Raw genomic sequence first — 24,535 nt, 5'->3', positions numbered from 1 at the left:
CAGGTTCTATGTCTTTCAGTTGGTAAATTTATCAACCTAACTTTTTTTCGTTTTGTTTTGGTTTTTGTTTTTTTGCGGGGCAATGGGAGTTAAGTGCCCAGGGTCACATAGGTCCACCTGAATCCAGGGTCAGTGCTTTATCCTCTGCACCACCTAGCTGTCCCAACCTAATTCTTTAAAACAGCATTACATAAAATATGACTCCACATTATAAAGCAAGACAGGTGTCAGATAGGTGGAACAGTGGATAAAGCACCGGCCATGGATTCAGGAGGACCTGAGTTCAAATCCGGCCTCAGAAACTTGACACTTACTAGTTTTGTGACCTTGGGCAAGTCACTTAACTCTCATTGCCCCACAAAAAAATAAAATAAAATAAAATAGAGACACCCTGGGGTAATAATAATACCACAGAGCAAAGTCATAACTAACTGTAATTGAACCTGGGGCAGATGCAGTTGTAGGAAGGAATAGTATGGAACAAAGGACTATGAAAGTTTAGTCATAGCAGGAGGAGGCAGCCTATCCCCTAGAGAGTGTGACCATTGCCTCCATGGGGATCGAAGAAGGGAGGAGTCTGGGAAAGAGCTGAATCTTGGTGGCAGAGACCAAGGGCAGTTGAACCATAAACCACCAAAAGACCTTGAGGAAAGTCATGGGGATGGTGGGTGCCATAGGGAGGAAGAGCACCCCTCAAGGGATCAATCATGTCCTCTTAAATATCAACACTTGGGGGCAAAATCCCATTTCCCTATTGTGGCCTATAAGGAAAGACACCCTTGGTTAGATTAAGAAAAGATCAGGTATTAATCCTTTTTTTTTTTTTTTTTTTTTTTTGGTGAGGCAATTGGGGCTAAATGACTTGCCCAGGGTCACACAGCTAGTAAGTGTCAAGTGTCTGAGGCCAGATTTAAACTCAGGTCCTCCTGAATCCAGGGCCAGTGTTCTATCCACTGCACCACCTAGCTGCCCCAGGTATTAATCCTTGATGGAGGACTTTTCCTTTCTGGTTAAAGTCCGGATTCAATCAGTGGTAGAAGTAACTCTGAAAATATAATGGCTTGTGTCTAAGTCTACAGTCATGTATCTCCATGGTATCTCCACCCAAACCACTCAAGGGCTGCTCCATTTGGTTTCCATCTGACATTTTGCCATGGCTGTGGGTAGTTGTCAAAGGTAGGCTATCTTTGCTACAGAAACACAATAATAACAAGTTTGCAAGTCACTGTACATATGTTAACTCATTTGGTCATTAAAACAACCCTGTGAAGTAGGTGCTCTTACTATCTCCATTTCACAGATAAAGAAACTGAGGCTGATAGGGTAAGTGACTTTCCCAGGGTCACATAACTAGCAAGTGTCTGAGGCAGGATTCAAGCTCAGGTCTTCCTGACTCTCCATCTATTATACCATGTAGCTGCCTATCATCAACATGCCCAGGAGGAAGTCAGTCTCTCTTTGTCTAATTAGTTTCTAGTCCTTTACTTCTAAAGAGTCAGGAATTAAGGGAAGTTGGCAACACGGATAATTTTGGTCCTGAGAAGGAGGTACTGGTAGAGACAATTTCAAACAGGGTCCTCCCTTAAAATAGCCCAATGCTTCACCAGACTTTTGAAAGCCAAGCTGAAAAGGCCTTGCATATAATGTTGTTGGTGGGCTGTGTCTTGTCATTGGAAGACCAGCCTGAGTTCAGAAAGACTTGCCACCAGGTAATGTCTTTCTTTTTTTTCTTTTCTTTTTTTTGGGGGGGGAGGAGGCAATTGGGGTTAAGTGACCTGCCCAGGGTCACACAGCTAGTAAGTGTCAAGTGTCTGAGGGTCACATTTGAACTCAGGTCCTCCTGAATCCAGGGCTGATGCTCTATCCACTGTGCCACCTAGCTGCCCCCAGGTAATGTCTTTCACTCAGAACAACTCAAAGTTCATCTATTAAGTGATAGAGGAGTTGTGACCTGCCGTGGTGAAGGGAGGCTCCACAGAGACCAGCATGAATCTCTGAGGTGTTGTTGCATATACAGAGTACACAGGGCAAGTATACAAAACACGCATAGTTAATGTGCAGCATCAGGACACTGGCAGACTTGGATGCTGGGCTTGGATTGGGGTGGGAGTAGAAGCATCATGAGGAGACAGACACCTTACTAAAAGTATGGGACCCTGAGTTCCTGAAGGGCTGGCATGTCATCAGAGGACCAGGACAACATAACGTCCTGGAGGAGGTAAGGATTCGGTGCCTGGTCTGCCTTCGTGGGTACGCTCCCATTACCTAAAGCCAGTTTTTCTCCTTTTGTTGTCTCAGAAGAAAGGTTAGAGTAAATGAATTCCTCAGAGCTTTGTTTTCCTGAACAAATGATTAAAGGAGCCACATTTTTCCCTTCATCGAGGAGGCAAGGCTCAAAGAAAGGGCACAGTGGGCCAGAGAAAGCATGGATGAACGTATAGATGTGAGATTTGTTGGTTGCATTGTAAAAGGAGACAAATCCAGCTTCATAGTCCAGGAAAATCCCCACGCGCCGGGGGCTCTCTTTTAGGCGGAAGAAAGTCTGCGGGGATGTAAGGGCTTCATACTCATTCATCCGACTCTGACGCAACAGCCAGTGTCCATTTGCGGGCGATGCTGTGATCTTTCCCTTCCTGCTCACTGACTCACTGCAGACCCCAAGGACCCACTTGGTTTTGTCTCCTACACACACCTCCCAGTAATGGCAGCCGGATGTAAAGCTTGGAAGCCCTAGGACACTGACAACAAAGTCAAATCTCCTGGGGTTGTCAGGAACATTCTGTCGTTTGTCCCCAAGCCTCACACTCCTCAGATCCTCAGAGAGGAAGAGTTTGGGATGAGCTGTGTCTGGATCCAAAGTCACATCCACTGCAGAGAGAGCAAGATGAGGATACGGATTAGGACAAGGTTAAGGCTCAGGAGACCTTTGGGAAGCCTTTACAAAGTATCTCCAGGACTAAAAAAAAAAGTTATCAATGGCCCCTCTCATGTGACTGGTCCCAGCAAAAGAAGGCTGCTTATGATTCTGCCAAGACTATCATTAAGACACTGGAAAGGGAAGAGATATTCTGACTGATCTATTTGTAAAGCTTCCCTATTTTTCAAGGAAACTCTACCTTTATCACTGGCATGCTTCAGGAGTGGGTCAAGGACAAAAGGTTTGGAGGCTGAGGAAAATGGGCACCAGATCATTTATAGAGATCAGCGTCACTTACCCATGTGTAGTCTGGCTCTTCTCCAGCCTGCAAGGGGATACAAGCAAGACGGTGGTTAGCTTCTCAGGGAAGGACTATAGAAAGGCAGGAAACCCCCAGAGAAGGTGAGGGAGAAACATCAGAAACTGCATCTTACCTGCATTCGCTGCAGTTCTTTTCAATTCTGTAACAGATCAAATAGGGAGATGAGGAAATAATCCCTGGAAATATAGGCCTCATAGGGGACAGGTTGGAACCGACAGTATTAAGGAAAAGCAGAACTTACTGACAGTATTAAGGAAAAGAGAACTTACTGAGCTCAGCCCGATGTTTCTCTAAAACATAAAAAAGTTTGAGAAATCAGTAAAGGCACTTCTGCTCCAGAGAATCCAACCCAGCTCAATTTCATTCCCCTTCCAAATTCTCCTAAATAATGCATTGCCAGGTAATGAGCTTACTTTGACATGAGGTGGGATCCACTCATGGGCCAGGACCATTTTGAATCTTATCTAAGGGAGTTTGGTTGCCCAAGGATCAATAGGACCTTCTGCAGTGGTTTTGCCAAAGAAGGGGTTTTGTATAAATCCAGTTTAGTTAATTATTACTGTTTCCCATTTATGAGGAGAGGAGGGGAAGTAGGTTTTTCTAGATCAGGTATTCTTTTTTTTTTTTTTTTAGTGAGGCAATTGGGGTTAAGTGACTTGCCTAGGGTCACACAGCTAGTAAGTGTTAAGTGTCTGAGGCCGGATTTGAACTCAGGTACTCCTGACTCCAGGGCCGGTGTTCTATCCACTGTGCCATCTAGCTGCCCCATAGATCAGGTATTCTTAACCTATAGTCCATGGACCCTCAAGATAGATTTCAGGGGATCCGTGAATTTGGATGGGGAAAAACCTACATTTTTATTTCAGTATAAGTGGTTTCCTTTGGAATCCTACGCATTTTATTTTTTGCATTTAAAAACCTGATTCTTGGGGCGGCTAGGTGGCGCAGTGGATAGAGCACCGACCCTGGAGTCAGGAGTACCTGAGTTCAAATCCGGCCTCAGACACTTAATACTTACTAGCTGTGTGACCCTGGGCAAGTCACTTAACCCCAATTGCCTCACTAAAACAAAAAAACAAACCCAAAAAAACCTGATTCTGAGAAGAGGTTCATAGGCTTTGCCAGACCCCCCAGACTATGATAAGAGAAAAGATTGAGAACCTTTAAGACTCTAGAGGATTTCTAAGGTCTTTCTAGATCTGACAGTCTAGGATTTGATAACCATTGCAGAGGAAAAAAGGAACTTTGAAACCCAGAAAATCTTCATTCCCATAAACAGAATCCCACCCCTTCTGCCCTTAGGGAACTGAAACCTAGATATGAAGCCAGTCCAGCAGAAAATAATGTGTGCCATTGCTTAGGGGAGGAGCAAAACTTACTGAGTCCTTTATGAAGTCTCCCTAGGGGGAAAAAACAAACAAGCATAGATTGGTGAGTAACATTATTTTTTCTCATATTATATAAATATCGACAGGAAGCCTATCCTAGAATGGTCCATTACATAACTAGCCCCATTCCCCCAAAGAATCCTGAGGTGTTTGACCATAACCTCTCTTTGTATTGAAAGGACAGGGGAGTGTTTCTTGTTAATACTTTATTAAGTAGCATCTCCTAAAGATCAGAAGTATGGAATTATATTATTCTATAGTCATTTCACTGATGACCTTTTCTATGAGGCCTTCCTTATTCTAATCTCTACTTTTTTCTATTCTATCACATTTTAGTTGGTCTTTATGGGGGTGGGGGTGTGAATTATGTAGGTGTCTGTGTGTGTGTGAATGTGCCTATGTATGTGTACATCAGCATCATGATAGAGAAATGTGGTTTGGTTAATAGTATAGTTAGCTAAATTAAAAACCAGTTAAATCACTAGACCCCCCCCAAGGAGTGATTACTAGATTGTTGTTGATTGGTAAGTGGTCTCTGATGGAATGTCACATGACTCCGTACTTGGCCCTGTTCTGTTCAACATTTTTATCAGTGCCTTGAATAAAAGCATAGATGGCAAGCTTATCACATTTCTGATCGATGAATCTGGGGAGAGTGAATAAGTAATGTACTATTACAAAATCAAAATTCTAAAACATCTCAACAGGCTGAATCAAATAGCATTTAATTGAGATAGATATAAAGTCCTATACTAGGGTTCCAAAAAAAAAATTGTACAAGTACGGGACAATCTTTTTTGGGGGGGGGCAATGAGGGTTAAGTGATTTGCCCAGGGACACACAGCTAGTGTCAAGTGTCTGAGGCCAAATTTGAACTCAGGTCCTCCTGAATCCAGGGCCAGTACTTTATCCATTGCACCACCTAACTGCCCTCAACAATCTTTTTTTGTAAAAAAAAAAAAAATGTGAAAAAGTTTTGGTTTACTGAAAGCTAATATGAATAAACCAGTTGGAGTTGAAAGGTACCTCAGAGGTGTCCTATTTAATCCCTCTCATTTTTACTAATGAGGAAACTCAGGCCCAGAGAAGTCAAATGACTTGCCTGTGGTCATATAATCAACAAGTAGAGGGGAGGGGAGGAGAAGGGAGAAGAGGAGTCTTCCTGACTCAAAGCGTAAGCAAATTAGAATTTTAGAAATTAAGAACATTATTTTTTAGAAACTATAAGGAAACTAGCAAAGGTGGGAAATCAGTAACCAAAACCCAGGTTCCGATCATGCTAATTCCATAATTCCAATTTCTTTAGCACTAAACATTTCATTCAATTAGTATTCACAGAGTATCTATGGTCAGCGCAATGAAATGCAATCTTCAATTATAGAGAAAGAAAAGTTACCCATCCCTCCTTTGTCCCATATGCCCCAAATAATTACCTTTCTCTTTCCCATGGTCTGAGAGAAGATTTTCTAGAAAGAAAGGAGAAGGAAATGAGATCCAGTCCTGTCATTTTGATGCTTATATTGCTATATAAACTACAGAATTTATCTTGTTTTACGTAACAAGTCTATTTTGACCAAATTAATTGTAAAGTGGATTTGATGTAAAATAAATCTTATTTTCTCTATTTCTACTATATACCATATTAGTTTAAATATAGGCCACACTTCCTCTCTTCCCTCTCCCCACTGGCATGCATAAAATCTGAGAATCTGAATGGTTATCATATGGACAAATGAGACTTGCTGTACTTAGCAGAGGCCAAAACCAAGAGCAATGGAAGGAAAAATTTATTAAGAGTGAAAGCTGTTAAAATGGAATGGTCTGGGGGCAGCTAATTGGCACAGTGGGTAAAGCACCGGCTCTGGATTCAGGAGGACCTGAGTTCAAATCCAGCCTCAGACACTTGGCACCTACTAGCTGCGTGACCCTGGGCAAATCACTTAACCCCGTTCACCCTGAAAAAAAAAGGAATGATCTGTCTTGGGAGTTGGAAAGTGCACTCTTATCTGAGGTCTGCAAGCGAAGACTGGATCATTATTTGTTGGTGGTGCTGCCGAAGGAATCCTGTCCAGGTATGGATTGAACTGTATCACTCCTGTGATTACTTCCAACTTTGAGATTCTGTGATTCTGTGATTCCATGGGTGTCTTATCTTTACATTTTTAGTACCATAGGGTATGAAAGATACAGGAAGTCTTCACTCATGTGAAAGTATAACCCATTTTCATTTGACCCAATTCATTGCTTTCTTTTCAAAGAGATTTCATTTTAGAGGTATGACTTTTATTCAGTCCAATATGGTCATCAGAGTTGTATTCCCACAGGGAAAAATCATTCCTTAAAAGACTGAAAACTTTCCATTTTGTTCCTAGATTGTTAGATCTGGAAGGAACCTTAGGAATCATCAATTATAGCTGTATCATTTTACCAATGAGGAAACTGAGGTTTGATAAAATAGCTCTACCCAAGGGCATACAGTGAGGCCATAGCCCACCCAGGACTAGAATCCAGAGCCCCTGGTTCCCTGTCCCATGGTCTTTATACTTCACCACACTGCCCCTTTTTGTGATCCAGAGGTTAAGAGGATGGCCAGTCCTATGGCTTGGTGGTTACCATGATATATCAGCAATCCCATACCTGCTGGATACTGTAGTTCTCCCCTTCCATTTTACTGGCATCTCTATATCTCATTTATTCACCTTGTTAGCATGATTATACTTTTCCAATTCCAGGATCTCTTCTTGCCTATTTAACTATTAACACTATTAGCAGAGAAAAAAAATTTTTTTGGCTGGGGCAATGAGGGTTAAGTGACTTGCCCAGGGTCACACAACCAGTGAGTGTCAAGTGTCTGAGGCCGAATTTTAACTCAGGTCCTCCTGAATCCAGGGCCGGTGCTTTATCTACTGTGCCACCTGGCTGCCCCCATTTTTAAAATTAAAAAAAATTTTTTTTTGCTTAAGTATTCCTTGATTCTATTCTCACATCATTCAAGAAGATCACAGAATGAGGGTATTTGGAACTGGAGGAGACCTTAGAGATCAACTACTCCAATTCCCTCACTTTACAGAGAAGGAAACTAGGCCCAAGCAGATTAAAGTAACTTGAACAGAAACACAAGAATACTAAATTAGCGAGTCAGAATTTGAACCCAGATCTTCTGATTCCAAATCCAATATTCTTTTTCTTCTAGTCCTTCCAACTCCAAATTCTATGATTCTAGGAAACAGATACCATCAGTTAATACCTAGTGAATTTGAGATGTCAGGGTATGTAAAATGAGTTTGCTTCCTGCTTTATCAACCTTCTAAATTCTAAATTCTAATAACTAGTTTACCTAGAAGAAAAGATACCTTCAGGTTTCCAGAACTAAAAATAATGACACATGATCTGACAAAGGAACTCACTTTCACAAAGCCTCATTAAAGGTACATTTTATTTTCTATGTACTTCTAAAACTATTATAACCCATTTTCTTTTGCCTTATGCAAACATTAAATAATTATGTAAATGAGTGCTATTATTACAATTATTATCTCTTCTTTTTTTGTGGGGCAATGAGGGTTAAGTGACTTGCCCAAGGTCACACAGCTAGTAAGTGTCAAATGTCTGAGGTCAGATTTGAACTCAGGTCTTCCTGGGCCTGTGCTTTATCCACCTATCTCTTCTTTTTTAATGCGGTCTAGATAGAGATGGTCCTGGAACAAGTTATTTTCCCACTATTTTTGTTACTTAATATACTATGGACTATGATAGATAGATAGATAGATAGACAGACAGACAGTAACTACTTTCTATAACTGGATAAAAGTATTAAGATATAATCTAAGCCCTTGTAAGCTCACTGAAAACATTCTCTTTCCAATTCCAATATCTCACTGGATAATAGGTACCTTATCCTTTTCCTGTATAGTTTTTTATTTCCTCTGCCAGTTTTCCATATTTTGAAAGTTTTTTTATAACTTGAAATTTATGAATATTAGGTATGGCAAAATTTATTTAAAATTATGTTCTTTAGTTTTTATAGATCATCGTTATTTCCAGGTGATTGTGGAAAACATTTTGGTCTGTAATGATGGTCTATTTCCAATGCAATTTATTGGTTGAATTATCCAGAATATTTTAAGGCCTGTCTTGTGAAGCATGGGTATTTGTTGTCTCTCATTTTATGAAAAATAACAAGTTCCTGATGTATAATTCTAGTAAAACAGATCATGTCATCCTAGGTAGTTGGTAGTTACTAAATGTTTATAGCCTGAAATGCTATCTTGGACAGTTTCTGCTGTTTTCTACACCAGCCACATTGATCACTATGTTCAAGTTCTTTAAAATTTTCTGGTGGCAATGAGATGGCCTGGAATTGCAATCACAAACCTCTCCATTTCTACAAACAACTTCACATGACTCAGACATTGTTTGACATCTCTTTGTCAACATATTGTTGGATGAGCTCATGAGGATTTCAACCATGACCTTTTTATTCCATTCTTGCATCATAGCTGTTTGATAAGCTCTATCTAAAGGTAAACTACTTTGGGCTTTATTCAACAAATCTAAAGACATGCACCTGTGTGGTGAAGGGTCTTTTTTTGTTCCAAAAGTATTTACTGTTTATCATGTGCTCTAAGAATGTCTATCAATCCTCTTCCTCCTTTTTTGGCAAGGAAGTGCTAACCTTTCTAGCTGCTTTATGGTGATGGGTCCTGTATTTCACTAATATTTTGAAGAGTTTTGTTAAGATAATTTTCCAAATCTGTTATCATTTTATTATACAAAAATTCTACTCTATCTCTTTGATTTGGGTATCAAGATCATATTTGTATCATAGAAAGAGATTGAGAAAGTGCCTTCTTTTCCTGTTATTGCAAATAGTTTGTGTAATATTGGAAGTAATTGTTCTTTGAAAATTTCACAGCATTCACTTGCAAATCCAATCAGTCTTGGATTTTTTTTTTAATCAGTTTGGAAGTTCATGTATGTATTATCCAATGTTGAGTTATTTAGTCTATTTCTTCTTTTGTAAAACAGAGTACTTTATATTTTTGTAAGTGTTCATCCACTTAACACAGTTTTGTTAGTTTATGATAAATTCCTTTAGTTCCTCTTAAATTTTGTGAATTCTCCTTTTTCATATTTGATATGAACAATTTGGTCTTGAAAATCACACTAGCTGTTTACCTACTTTATTCTTTAAAAAACAATTCTGAGGTTTACTTATTAATTCAACAACTTTCAGGATTCTTTTTTTTATGGGCAATGAGAGTTAAGTGACTTGCCCAGGGTCACACAGCTAGTAAGTGTCAAGTGTCTAAGGCTGGATTTGAACTCAGGTCCTCCTGAATCCAGGGCCACTGCTTTATCCACTGAAACACCTAGCTGCCCCCCAGCTTTATTAATCTCTTCTTAATTTTTGGAATTTCTACTTTGTTGTTTGGAGTTTTCTGATTTGTTGTTAAAGTGTTTTTAGTTGCCCTTCTAAGTAACTGATTTGTTCCTTTTCTCTTTTTGTTGATGAAAGCATTTAGAGATATGAATTTTCCCGTCAGAACTGCTTTAGCTTCATACCCAAAGTTTTGTTATGTTACCTCATTATTGCAATTTTCTTTAATAAGATTTTCTATACTTTCCATATTTTGTTCTTTGACCAAATAGTAATTTAAAGTATGTTTAGTTTCTAATTATTTTTTGATTTTTTCAAGGGCCCTTTAATAAAAATAATTTTAATTGCATTTTAATCAGTAAATGTTAGATTTACAATTCTGCTTTTCTACAATTTTATGAGGTCTTTATTCCTCAATACATGGTCAATTTTTTTTTTTTTTTTTAGTGAGGCAATTGGGGTTAAGTGACTTGCCCAGGGTCACACAGCTAGTAAGTGTTAAGTGTCTGAGGCCGGATTTGAACTCAGGTACTCCTGACTCCAGGGCCAGTGCTCTATCCACTGCGCCACCTAGCCGTCCCTCATGGTCAATTTTTCTAAAGGTAATCTATAAAGCTGAGAAGTATGTAAATGGTTTTCTATTTTCATTTAGTACTCATTATAGATTGATCATCTCTAATTTCTCCAAAGTTCTTACTGAATACTTAGTTTCTTTCTTGATTATCTTTTGGTTAGATTTGTCTCAGTCTAAAGGGGGTACATTGAGGTCCCCTACTATTATAATTCTACTATCAATTTCTCTCTCCAATTTGATTAACTTTTTCTTTAATTATTTAGGTGCTTTGCCATTTGGTGCACATATTAAGTGCTGATATTAATTCACTATCTAGGGTGCCTTTAAGCATTACTTAATTTCTTTATCACCTTTTTGAATCATGTCTATACTTAATTATAGCCTTATCTGAAATCTCAATTGCTATATCTGATTTTCTTTTAGTCAGATGAAACATAACAGATTTTGCTCCGGACCCTTATTTTCACTCCTTATGTTTCAAGTATGTCTCTTGTAAGCAACATATTTTTGGATTATGTTTTCTAATCCATTCAGCTATTCTCTCCCATTTTACAGGTGAATTTTTCAAAAATCCTACTCCAGTGCATCGTCATGTCATGCAGGTGACCCTGGCAATACAAACAGTGGCAGGTCCTACCAAGCTGAAAAAGTTCTGAGTACGGTTCTAGTGATGAACTATAAATCTCTTCTATAAGGACCAGTTTGACTAAGTTCAGTGAGGCACATCATCAGGTTGGAAGGAGGGTGATTTTTTTGTTTGTTTTTTGCTGTAACAACTCTTGAAGACTATCAGATCACGTGGTTTGGATTAGAGAATGGAATACCTGTCCAGTTAACAATTATAGTTCTTTGAAGTATCAGTATAAATGTTATCACCATCATTATTTCTTGAAATATGAACAGTTCCAGAAATTCCATGATAAGAATTAATGGTTATAAGAAACAATCCAAGAACAAAGAGAGATTTGAGCACATGTGTAGAGAAAGTCGGAGAACATGCCTAAAAAAACCAGAAACAAGTGAGATTAATTTGCTATAGTTTTTTTCTGTCATAGAAGATCTGCTTCTTATTCAAATTAATTAAGAATCACATTCATCCAGAGTCACTAATTACAAGCACCAAACACAGAGGAATAAGACATTCAGGAAGGTTCAGAGTATGACTTTATTAGAAGCCAGACTGGGGTAATGAAAGAATGTACCCAGTAACTAGCCATCTTGTTTTTAATCACTCATAGTAGGAGAAGCAGGAGTGACTGGTCACCAATTACTACTCCTGACTCATGATACTTACCTATCTCTACCACTTGTTGGTAAAGAAGCTTCTCTAGAGGAAGAAAAGAAGAGACAAATGAGATTGACACTTGATGTGATCTTTTTTTGGTCTAATTTATAGGACCAGACTCCTAAATCAGTTAGGAGATTGAAAAATGGGGGAAAACAATAACATTTCTAATAAATGCAGAAAATAAGCTTCTACAATTGACCTCACTTACTATTTAAATTTCTTATTCCCATTACAATAGCCCAAGGGTATAACTGCAGGACTCATGTCAATTTCCACCTTCATCTTCCATAAAGTCCCCATCTCTTTGACTATGAGTGTTCCGTTTTAAATTTGCTTCCAGAAGGGATCTCACTTCACAATCCACCAATTAGCCCTCCCACCCCTACTTTTTGTCATATTACCTCTAGATCTGCGTTGCTTCCATATGATATAAATACCCAATGTAATGAGGAGCCCCAGGATAGGCAGAATCACAGCCAGACCCACTGTTGAGGGGGCAACATGCAAGGAGGGAAAAGCTGAAACAGAAACCCCCAATGTCATGAAGAGAGAGTATGGAAATAATAATGAAGGCAGTGATAATTCTAATGGTTACTTATAAGAACATCAGACTTTAAGGTTTATAAAGGCACTGACAAGATGTTTAGACCCCCATATCTTTCCACATATGTGACAGAAACACTAGTTTTCTCTTGTTCTGCCTTGATTCTTTCTGGAGAGTGAGCTCTGTCTAACTGCTAAAAAGATTTGTTTCTTCTCAGGAACCAAAATGTTGAATGGCCCAACATTTAGTGAAATCTCTTTCACTAAAGCAAAGGTTTTTAACCTAGTGTCCCTGAATTAAAAAAATTTTTGAAAATTATATTTCAATATAATTGGTTTTCTTTGCAATCTTTTGTATTTTATTTTATGCATTCAAAAACATTATTCTGAGGAGTCCCTAGTCTTCACCAGACTTCCATAGGTATTAGAAACAGGATAGAGTCTCTTCTGTCTGAGACAGCTTACGTAGTTCTACCTTCAGTCAGTAAGATGTACTAAATGATTTCTCAAAGGCCCTTCTCATCCTACAACTCTATAGACCTAAGGACTTTCTGAAAAATGGCAGAGAGCTCCTTAGTCATCAAAGAATCAATATCTTCTCATGAGAACTATATCTTCTTCCTCCCTGTAAAATCATCTCCAACTCTTTCTCTTCCAGTGGGGGTCCCATCCTCTTTAGTCCCGAGGGCCATAAATGGGATTAAGCAGCATCTGTCTGTGCCACTGGCCAAAGATTTAGGCAAGAGAAGAACAGAAGAGAGAGAAAAAGGAAAAGAGAAAACTAGAAAACAGGAGAAGGTGAAACAGAGAAAGCATTGAAGATAAAGAAAACTTGGACCTGACCAGGGTGGTCAAGTACTTTTAACTATTGCTTTCGGTTCTTCTCAATGGTACTCAAACCAAGGACTGGGCCCATATTACCCATGTCTGTACTAGAGCTTTGGGCTTTCTTTGGAGACTCATGCCCCATTAAGCACCCCTTCTGATCCAAGCAAGTTCTCAGGGTCCCTACTTGATGAACATATGGAACAATGATCATCATAGCAAATATTTTACACAGTGCTTTATGATTTGCAAAGAGCTTTAGAAAAATTATCTCATTTGATCAAAAGTTTACCTGCTATGAATAGAGCTGTTCTCTTCTCTTGGCCAAGAGCATCATTCCAAATAGAGCAGGTCACATTTCCTGAAGAGCTATCACTCACAGTAACAGAAGCCTCCATTTGGAATAGTCCCTCTTTATCCAGGTATTCGGTCTCTGATGGAAGTATCTCCCCATGAGTATCTCTCCATTTAAGCTCAGGCTTTGGGAACCATCCCAGGGATCTGCACACCAGCTGAATCTGTCCAACTTCATAGCTTTTCATATGAATATAAGGATCCAAGCCCAGCGCTGGCAAAGAAACATCTGCTTGAACCAGCAATACATCTCCCTTCATTTACCTCCTTACCCAAAATACTGCCTTCCTGCTCCTTCTACTACCATCACCATCTATATATTCTTTTTACAGCCAGCAGGAATTAAGGATATGACCTGTATAGCATCCTCATTCCTTTTTACAGTCTTCCCTGTAGTGTAAGGCAGCATCTGGGCTCACAAGACCCCACCCATATTGGGTAACAAATTAGTTCTACCTTTGTTTCCATTGGGGATTCTGGACCATTGATCCCAGAGTTAGATTGTTCAATTAAGGGGATAATGCAAGATGACCCCAGAGATGGCTACATTCCTAGCTTAGTCAGAGTCCTGAGAGGTGGGATCTGGGGCCAAGCTGGGTGGCAAAATGGTATTTTTAAAAGATTCCTCTGCACTTATCATGGGGCTGATCACTACCCAAAAGGACTTCCATAAAAGGCCCGTGATCATAAGTAGAGCCGTATATTGGATAGTCCTGGACTTGGGCTTAGGAAGACCTGTATTTAAATCCCATTTCTGACACTTTGTGACCACTGATGAATCATAGAATCATAGACTTAGAGCTGGAAGAAACCTCAGAGACCAATCCCACCCCCCCTCCTTTTACCAAAGAGAAATCTGAAGATCAGAGTGATATAGTGACTTGTCCAAGGTCACACAGCTAGTGTACGAGCTAAGATTTGAACCTAGGTCTTCCTAATTTTAAGTCCAATGTGCATCCACAACAGTCTAATTCTCTACTTCTTCCACTGCTTTGGGAAAATCACTTAAATTCTGAGTTTCCAGTAAGATGTGACAGTAACAGCAAAATATACTCACCCCCCACCCCAACTCACACCCAGAAAGGGCTGCTAGTTCCATGGAGGTGAGTATTTGGTGAGGTTTTAATAGACCTTCACCATAAATAAGACAAGCAATCATTGGAAAAGATTTTTGAAGATAAAAGGAAATTCGGGATAATGACATGTCCTAGTATGTATCATACTGCACTCCCCATTCTAACCTGCAACCTTTAGTTCCACAGTAGCGTTTTTGCTCTGAGAGCCAGCCTGGATCTGACAATAGTACAGCCCTTCATCTTCAAGTCGGACGTTATAAATCTCCAGAATGAAATTGTCTTCCTGGCTGTCGTTCACCAAAGCTGTTCTCCCTTTGTATTGTGGCATCTGCCCTCCATGTAAATCTTGCCCATTCCGATATATGTGAACAGCCTGGAAAGCCCGGGATTTCTGGGTCCGTAGCCATTTCACCTCTATAGGCTCACGGATCATCCAGGTGGATAGAGGACAGCGCAGCTCAGCTTTTGTCCCCAGAATGACGAAATTCCTCTTGCCAACTTTTCCTGTGCCATGACCCAGAGAAACAATGTATATGAGCATAAAAAATCCAAATTAGCGAAGGGACAAGAATGATACAGACTGGGGATGGGATAAAGAAGGAGGTAAACTAAGGAAGGATATAGAGAAAGACAGTGCCCAGGAAAAGGAAAGAGGAGGATGGTGCCTAAATCCTAAGATTACTAGATGCTCTGGGCAGTAGAAGACAGACAGAAACACTTACCTGATCCCTCTGTGGGCAGCTGGAGAGAGAGAAGGATGATGAGGCAGCTAGAGAGAGGGAAACTGGAGCAACCTGCCATCTCCACCAGAGCTAAGACAGGGACAAACAAGTGCAGGATTAGTGAGTGTGATATACAAGAGAACTTGGTGGATCAGAGAAACAAATGAAGAGAAGAGGTGACATAAGGAAGAACCTGGAAGAATGGAAACTAAAACTTCTTACTGACCACAAAAATAAAAGGTAAATAAATAAAATACTGGTTCTCCTTCAACTGTGAGCATTCTGAGCCACTCTTTGAAAATGTACACATTTATGCAGAGTAAAAAACACAGAATCAAACAATATACAAATTGGCTACTACTATGTAAAAAAAATAATAAAGATAATAGCAACAAAGGCCAGAAAAAAGACATTTTAAGAAGAGGTCAGAAGAGGAAACAGGAACAAAAAGGATATTTTTGCTATTTTTAAAGGAAATGACCCAGTGATAAAGAACACCAACAAAACAGTCTCACAGAAATCTCCTCAATTCAGTGATTGCTAGTAAGGCTATAGATGGACCAAAGGTTCATTGGATCACATGTGATAATTATATTCAAGATAACTAAGTTGTGTACCACAATCCTTCACTTTGTCAAATATGTCACAGGAACAGGTTAGCCTTCTCATGCTTCTGTGGCCTGCAGAATAACTTGAACATTTTATAGTGTAACCAATTGTGTTCAATTTATTTGCCAATCCATATATAGCTCAAAAGTGAGTAGGGCAGTGTATATTCCGAGTCCTGCTCAACTTTAGTGCAAGGGACCTATATGACATTAAATATCACTTTCAAGTACATAATCAGGCACACTCCCCTTTGTCTCAGCAACTAGGCAATTCTAGTTCTCCATACTGTAACCCTAAAACCCACCAGGGCTCAACATCCAAATCACAGAATCTTAAGTGTTGGAAAGGATCTTCTGAAGAAAGAAAGAAAGAAAGAAAGAAAGAAAGAAAGAAAGAAAGAAAGAAAGAAAGAAAGAAAGAAAGAAAGAAAGAAAGAAAGAAAGAAAGAAAGAAAGAAAGAAAGAAAGGAAGAAAGAAAAAGAAAGATCAGTCTGGCATGATCTATCCTCTATGATGTCATTTTGGCTCTATGTGATCACTGCTTCCATTTCCAAAATTTCATTAAGCATCCCTTTAACATTATGTTTTAAAATCTTGCCAAGAGGGGGCAGCTAGGTGGCACAGTGGATAAAGCACTGGCCTTGGATTCAGGAGGGCCTGAGTTCAAACCTGGACTCAGACATTGGACACTCACTGGTTGTGTGACCCTGGGCAAGTCACTTAACTCTCATTGCTCCACAAAAAACAAAACAAAGAATCTTGCCAAGAAATTATACTAAGCTCACTAGCATACAATTTACAGATTCCATTATATCTCCTTTTTGGAACAGAACAACATTTGTACTTCTCCAGGCTTGTGGAACATCTCCTATTCTCCATGATCTTTAAGATATCACCAACAATGAATCAGTAATCACATTCATCAGGTCTTTCAGTACCCAAGGACATAGATTATCTGAGCCACATTATTTGGACTTAAAAAGCATCTAGATGTTCTCTTGTTCAGTGATTTCTGTAATTTCTGACTCCTGACCTCATTTTTTGGCGGGGAGGTTCTTGGCAAGGATACTGGAGTGGTTTATAATTTCCTTCTTCAGATAATTTTATAGATCATGAAACAGGCAAACAGGGTTAAGTGACTTGCCCAAGGTCACACAGCCAGTGTCAAATGTCTGAGGTGAGATTTGAACTCAGGTCCTACTGAATCCAAGGCTGGTGCTTTATCCACTGCACCACCTAGCTGCCCCACCCCCCCCCACCCCCCCCCCCCCCGCCCCCATGACGGCTTTTATAAGGCTCTGATCATGAAGTGTGATATAGCATATGAATGTAATAATGGATGGCCTGTTTCCATTAGCTGCCACAGGAGCTAGTGAACCATGGGTTCCCCTGTGAGAAACCTCAGATTCCCAGACCTTCCTCCTCCCCATTCTTCCTCTCCTCCCCTCCCCCTTCCCCTCCCCCTTCCCCATCCCCATCCTGAGCTGTCCTCTGTGCTTGGTTTCATCCTGATGGGCTCATTTTGGGGTCATGGATCATGAACTCTTAAATCAAGATCTGAGACCTGAAAGAATGTACCATCATGGCCACTTTTCCTGGTCACTCTGGCCTCATCACCAGCATCATCTTCTCAGAGAATTATTATTATTTAACTATTGTGGCTGATCCAGCAAACTCCAGGATCTTCTCAAACTCAAGCATTTCAAAATATTGCAGCTGATAACAACCTTGAGGTAAAGTCACTGATCTTTGACCAGAGTGGCATGTCCTTGGCCTTTGGGGCACTAATGTTCAGATCTACATCTGCAAACAGTAGACAGAAATCCTCCACTTCAAAAAGCACAGTGGCCTGACCACAGGAGATAGAATTAAATATGTCACAAGAACCAGAAAATTAACTTGATTTACATCCCATTGAAAATCAATGAGCTATAATCAAGACTAGAATTAGAAAAATAGACTATTTGTCAAAAGTATACTTAATAACCAATGTGGCAAAAATGTGGCTTCATGATGAATCAAAGAATATATGTCAAAAACTTAACTCAATGCCAAATCATGTAAAATAAGTGAGCTCAGCAAAAAGAGAACATAGTACATGGTCAAAGTTTTTTTTTTAATTGTAAAACATTATAAAGTTTTTTGTATAACTCAATAAAGCTGTATCCACTGCACCACCTAGATGCCCCTCCAACTCTTTATTAACACATAACTTACTTTGTAAAAACTCTATTTATAAATAATATTTGGGGTACACATAAGCAATCTATTTAGTTGTGGGCACCCTTCCTGCCCAAAGGAGTCTGGGCAAGCTTATTAGTGCTCATGTCACTGAAAGGCAGGTGAGGAGAGTGAAAGGGGATACAAGAAAAAAGGAGGAAGGAAAAGACAGGAAAGAATATAAACAGTGGAGAGTGAATGCCCTTCACGAATAAATGTCTATCGCATTCCCCTCCGTGGCTACTCCAAACCCCTTTTCTCATAAAGTCTTCATTACTTCTTCCATTACAGCATCCTCTTAGGAGATGCTCTCAATTCCTACTTTTCTGGGAAAATAGAGGGTATTTAATGAGTTTACCATGCTATGCCTCAAAACCCAAAGATATCTTCACCCATCCTCTCCTCCTTTATTCCTATTTCTGAAGAAAAAGTGACCCTTCTTTCAAAACCAACCCCTCTAATTGTACCCTCAATTCTATCCTCTCCCATCTTTTCTAGGAACTTGCCCCACCAATCATTCCTTCTCTCTCCTCTGTGTCTCTGTTGTCTGTCTGTCTATCTGTCTGTCTCTCCCCCTTCTCATCTTCAATCTCTCCCTGTCTGCAGAATCTATTAACATTGGTTATGAACTATGTTCTGGCCTACCCTATACGTTAAAGAATGCTTTAAAAAATTTTATTTTATTTTCAATTCCAAATTCTCTCCCCCTTCCTTTTCCCCCTCTGCTCCCCTTCCCTCACCCATTCAAAAGGCAAGAAAAACAAAGCCCATTACAAATATATATAGTCATACAAAACAAATTCCTACATTATCCACATAAAGGAAGGAAGGAAAGTAGGAAGGAAGATAAGAAGATAGGAAGGAAGGAGGAAAGAGAGAGGGGGAGGGGAAGGGGAGAAGAAATAGAAGGGAAGGTAAAGAAGTAGAAAGAACAGATAGGATGGAGGGACAGGAAGATAGGAAGAAGGGAAGGATGAAAGGAGGAAAGAAGGAAAAGAACACATGCTTTTCTATCTGTAAATAACCCCATACTTTTAAAACCCTCAGGTTGATGACCCTGACATTGCCTCAAACTCTTGTTCTATATCCTGCCTCCCCTTCACTGCCAAACTCCTAGAAAGAATTGCCTACACTCGCTGGCTCCTCTTCCTTACCACTATGCATTTCCTTTTTGAGCAGTCTGGATTCCAATACCACAAGTTAACTGAGAAGCCAAAGTCACCAGACACCTTTTTTTCTACTTAGTTCAGATTTTAAAATAGATTTGTATTGAAATCTTTTGCTTTTACATCACCTACTTTTTCCCCTTATGGTCTTTTCTCTTTCCCCTTCCCGACAGCCATTCCTTATGATAAAGGATTTTTTAATGGAATAAGAAAAAAATTAAGTAAAGCCAACCAACATACAGAAAAAAACCTGATATTACATGCAGTGCTCCACACTCATGATCCTGATGTCTACAGAGGAGTGGGGGGAGGTTATCTTCTCGTATGTCCTTTGGTGAAAAGTTTGTTCTTTATAATGTCACAACATTCATTTCCAGTTGTTTTGGGGTGATTGTTCTTTCCATTTACATTGTGGTAGTCATTGTACATATTATTTTCCTGGTTCTGCCTACCTCTAGTCATCATATTTTTCATTTCTTATAGCACAGTAATACTATTCCATTACATTCATGTATCCCAATTTGTTTAACCATTCATTGTTCATTCAAAGGGCATCTATTTGTTCCCAGTTCTTTACCATCATAAAATTTCTGCTTAAATAGAAATGTTTTTCTGTTGTTGTTAATGACCTCCCTTGAAGTATATGCCTAGCAATGGAATCTCTAGGCCAAAATATGGACATTTTAGTCACTTTATTTATATAAGTCTAATTATTGCCTCCAGGATCAAATATAAAATCTTTTGCTTGGCTTTTAAAGCCCTTTATAACATGGCTTCTTCATACCTTTCCATCTTCTTATCATACCTTTCTCCCCTGTACATCCTATATGATCCAATGACATTGGCCTCCTTGCCGTTCCAAGACACTCTTCACTCTGGACATTTTCACAAGCTGTTCCTTATGCCTAGAATTCTCCCATGTTCACCTTTGCTTCTTGGCTTCCCTGGTTTCCTTTAAGTCCTAGCTTCTTCTGATGGTTTTTAACAGCTTGCGATTCTAGGAACGGTTTCCATTGACCACTTAGCAAATGGAGAATGGCTTTACCAAAGAGCTTCTCATTCTTATATCCATAAAGAGAAAAGAGAAAAGCCATCTCAGAGCCAATGGGAAAAGGAAAAGAAGAGCACTCACCTTATTCTGAATCCAGAAATTTTTCTGCAGTAGTATAGCTGGGATCCGGAAGCTGAGAATTTTTTTCTCAGCCCATCCAGAGGTTAGAAGTAAAGCTTCTAACTTTCATCAGGGAAATGGAAGGTACATCCAGAAAATGTGTAGTTTTTATCCCAAGGAATAAACCCCTAAATTGGGAGCTCTGCCTGTCCAGGAGATCCTCCATCTCTAACTGTCCTATAAAATAAACAAACCACGCCCTGCCTGTCTGTGGCTGATAAAGCAAGGGGGCAAAGTAAAGAAGAAACTCCCTTCACGACAGGAGAACTACAGAGTAACTTCAAGGGAGGGAACTTCACCCCTTGATTCAAATACTCCCACATTTTCAAATGTTAGCTACACATTCAGCCACATTATATCATGCCCCTTCTGCAGCATCTTCAACACTTCCTAATTACTTTTCAAGACAATTTAAGACTAATGATTGGCTTCCACAGCACTTACCAGTGGCCAGGTTTATTAACTAAATGACCCTCATCTCCAGCTACACGTTGTTTCATGCCCTCTGCCAAGCAAACCTGCTTACTTGTTTGCATGCTTCAGAAACACATTCCCACTCTCCCAAAACATATACGTGATCTTCATTCTACCTGTGATGGTATCCCCTCTCTGCTCTGCCTAATATAGCCTTCTCTTTTCACATTTATTCAAGGCTTATTGCATGCTTCAGCTACCTGTTAGGCCCTTTGGGAGCACAGAAGCATATAAGACATTATTCCTGCCCTTGAAAAATTTATAGCAGAATTGGACAGACCAGCCATACATACAGAGGACAAGACATTCCATCTACTAACTCTGGGAATTTTCCTTTTTTAAAATTTTGTTTATTTCATTTCATTTTTTTAAAAACAGAAACATAATTTATTTGTACAAAATTAACAAAAACCAGCTGGGCTGCATGTTACTTCTTTTCCTGAATGGACATCTGGGCAACTGCTCAGCATCAGGAGAGGCCAGTGGATACCATCTGATGATACATTCAACTAGTTCTTTTGCTCTTAATTCTACAATGATTACTCCTGAAAAATAGGACCTCTGGGGTTTTTTTCAGGCTTTTCACCATTTTCCTCTTGATTGAATAGATCTATTTTAATCTGAGTTCCTGAAGGGGTCTCTATTGCTCAAATCCTCAATCCTTTCATCCCTATGGGGGCCCCCACAGGCTGAGCCTTGACCAGGGACCGTAGAGGACCTTTTTCTTGGGGCTTGGGTCTTGGTCTCCAAGGATGGGACTGGTTATACTCTTCTCAAATAACCTGGTTGCTAGTAGTGTCCTCGGGACACAGGTGAAGCCAGTAGAGAGGGGAGGGAAAGACTTTTTAAAAAAACAACAAGGGGGCAGCTAGGTGGCACAGTGGATAGAGCAATGGCCCTGGATTCAGGAAGACCTGAGTTCAAATCTGACCTCAGACACTTGACACTTACTAGCTGTGTGACCCATGGCAAGTCACTTAACCCCAATTGCCTCACCAAAGAAAAACAAACAAAAAAACCCAGTTCAATTCAATAAATATTTAAAACAACAACAACAAAAAAAAAAACTCTGGGAATTTTCACCAGATGTCCCCTATGTTTGGAATTCTACATAGTTGTTTGCAAGTTGTCTCCCCCATTAGATTGTGAGCTCCTTGAGAACAAGGACTGGTTTTTAACCTTTGTTTGTATCCCCACCCCTTAGCACTGCCCCTGACTGACGTGACAAAAAATAACTGAAGGACAGTTACAAGCAACATAAGAAGAATGCAAAAACTATGCTGAAGGTATTGCTCAGATCTACCTTGGATTTCCTTAGCACGGTGGGTTTGGTAGACTAGCCATTTCAGGCAAAATTTCACATTGATAGGTTCTCAAGCTCATATTATTTTGAGCTAAAAGGAGACAAGAGAAGATTCTTAAGAAGTTAAACACTTGCCTAAAGTCACAGAAGTCAAAGCTACATAATAGTGACCAAAGTCATCTGACTCCATATCTCATGCTCTATTCATTATATCATATCATGCTGCTTTCTCCTTCTGGTCTTTAGTCAATCAGCTAGCATTTATTAAGGACCTACTATGTGCCAGGCTATGTTACAAGCACTGGGAATACAAAGAAAGGTAAAAGACAGTCCCTGCCCTCCAGTAGCTTATAGTCTAGAGCTTTGGAAGTTTAGTAGAATATAAACTCTTTTGTCTTTGTAATCACAGCACCTACAATAATACCTGTCACTGATGCTAAGAATTATCCAATTTCTATCTCTCAACTCCATGAAGCTTTCTGCTTCAGCCTAAATTGATCTTTCCCTTCCTTTGTTGAGTAACAACCCAAGAGATTTTGGTTCATAGTATAAAAGTATCACTCCCTTTTAAAAATTGATGCTATATTAGTGATCCCTACTAACCTGAAAAAGTTTCAAGTCCAGCTCAGTTCTGCGCTTGTCTTACAAAGAACAGGCTAGCTAACCAGGTAGGCTCATCTCCCAAGTGTTGTCCAATCAGAGGATTGCTCCTTTTTTTTTTTTCTCATCAAGGCGTCTAATAAAACTATTTGCTTTAGTGTACAATGATTGTGCTCGGCATTGTTGGATTGAAGTGTCCACATCTATGAAATTACCTTTTTAAAAAAAAATCATTAATGTTAACAGATGACTTGTGCACACCAGTTGGTTGGGTTTTTTCCCCATGTTTCCCTGTTGGCCCTCTTTGGAAAATGAGAATAATCTTGGTATCTTTGATAAATGGATGTATGGAGATAGAAGAAGGAAGACAGGTAGGAAGATTTTCTTTTGGAACCTGCTCAAAATGGGGCGGGGGGAAGCTCATTATCAAAAGCTAGGGTTAGGTTGAGGTTCGGTGAGAGTCTAGTAAAGTAGAAGGTCTATGTTAGGGAGCAGCAGGACATAAGAGAGGGCTGGGCCACATTTGGATTTGTAGAGACAGTAAGGAATAGTTTCTTGAATAGAAGAAGGACCCTTTCAAGGAAGCTGAGGTTGTCAGTGTGCTGTGTACAAAAGTAACACCAGAGGTATCACCAGAGATATAGAATTCCTCTATTGGAAAAGGTATGGTGGGGGAGGGAGGAAAGAGTCAGAAAAAAGCAGCTTTGGATTGGGGTTGGCTATGTGGAATAGTAGCGAGAAGAAGGAAATTGCAGTTCTGAAGACCTAGGCTAAGGTTCTTTGGTGACCAGGATGGGGAGAAACCGGAAAATTACAGAACGATTAACTGAAGGAACAGGAGACATTTAGCATTTAGTCTGGAAAAATTAAGATACGATAGCCGTCTTCATGTGGCTGGACGGGGGGGGGGGGGGGGGGGGGGGGTTGACAGCAAAGAGAGATGACCTGTTCTGTTGATCCGAAAGAACGTCAAGGTCCTTAGGGAGCAGGACCGTGCATTCCCAGCCTATGGCACATAGGAGTTGTTTTCCTTGAATTGCTTGGGCCCAGAAAGCAGAGAAGGAAGCAATAGATAAAATTCAGAAAGGTAAATTTGGGGTCCATTTAAGAAAAAATTTCATAACGATAAAGAGTTTTCCAAAAGTGGAATGAATGGGCTTCATAGATAGGACCTTAGACACACACACACTTTACAGATGATGAGGGTAACTGACGTGCCAGGGGTTACATTGCTAGTGTTTGCATCAATATTCAGACTCGGGTCTCGCTGACTCTCAGTCCGCCTCTAAAGGGATTGAGTTTCCCAGTCACAAAGGTCTTCAAACAAAGGCTGTATAAACAGCTTGTCGGACCGAGGAGAAGATTCCTGGGCAGGTACGGCTTGGGTGGGATGACCAGAGGGGCCTCTTCAGTCTTGGAGAGTCTCTGATTATGGGCCTGACCCCGCCCCTCCCCCAGATGGCCCTCAGCTACTGCTCCCTCCCTCTGTTTCCTCCAAACTGTAGCCCCACGATGCCCCCCCCAACATCTCATTGCGCATGCTTCTTTAGCCGTACACGCACCCGCTCCCGCGCGCGCCCGCGCTATCCCCCCCCCCAGCTCC

The 24,535-nt window shown here is 40.1% G+C and overlaps 1 protein-coding gene across 2 annotated transcripts; it reads right to left on the bottom strand.

Moving 5' to 3' along the window:
- Window positions 1-187: 187 nt before the first annotated feature.
- On the bottom strand, window positions 188-20,713 carry LOC122745610 (erythroblast membrane associated protein (Scianna blood group)). Of its 2 annotated transcripts, none has more exons than XM_043990983.1 (12): window positions 20,517-20,713; window positions 15,390-15,479; window positions 14,833-15,171; window positions 13,530-13,805; window positions 12,271-12,387; window positions 11,876-11,908; window positions 6,061-6,093; window positions 4,619-4,639; window positions 3,509-3,529; window positions 3,352-3,378; window positions 3,216-3,242; window positions 188-2,868 (listed from the first exon to the last, which is right to left on the bottom strand). In XM_043990983.1, the coding sequence occupies exons 2-12, from the start codon at window positions 15,466-15,468 to the stop codon at window positions 2,141-2,143; spliced, it is 1,701 nt and encodes a 566-aa protein (XP_043846918.1). In that variant the 5' UTR covers window positions 15,469-15,479; window positions 20,517-20,713; the 3' UTR covers window positions 188-2,140. The 2 variants fall into 2 exon arrangements, with proteins under 2 accessions (XP_043846918.1, XP_043846917.1); XM_043990982.1 differs by lacking the exon at window positions 20,517-20,713 and adding an exon at window positions 20,190-20,255.
- Window positions 20,714-24,535: the final 3,822 nt, after the last annotated feature.

Source organism: Dromiciops gliroides, chromosome 3, assembly GCF_019393635.1.
Source record: "Dromiciops gliroides isolate mDroGli1 chromosome 3, mDroGli1.pri, whole genome shotgun sequence".
Classification (NCBI taxonomy): domain Eukaryota; kingdom Metazoa; phylum Chordata; class Mammalia; order Microbiotheria; family Microbiotheriidae; genus Dromiciops; species Dromiciops gliroides.
Note: the sequence above shows the minus strand (reverse complement) of the source record. Positions and strands in the feature narration are given on the sequence as shown.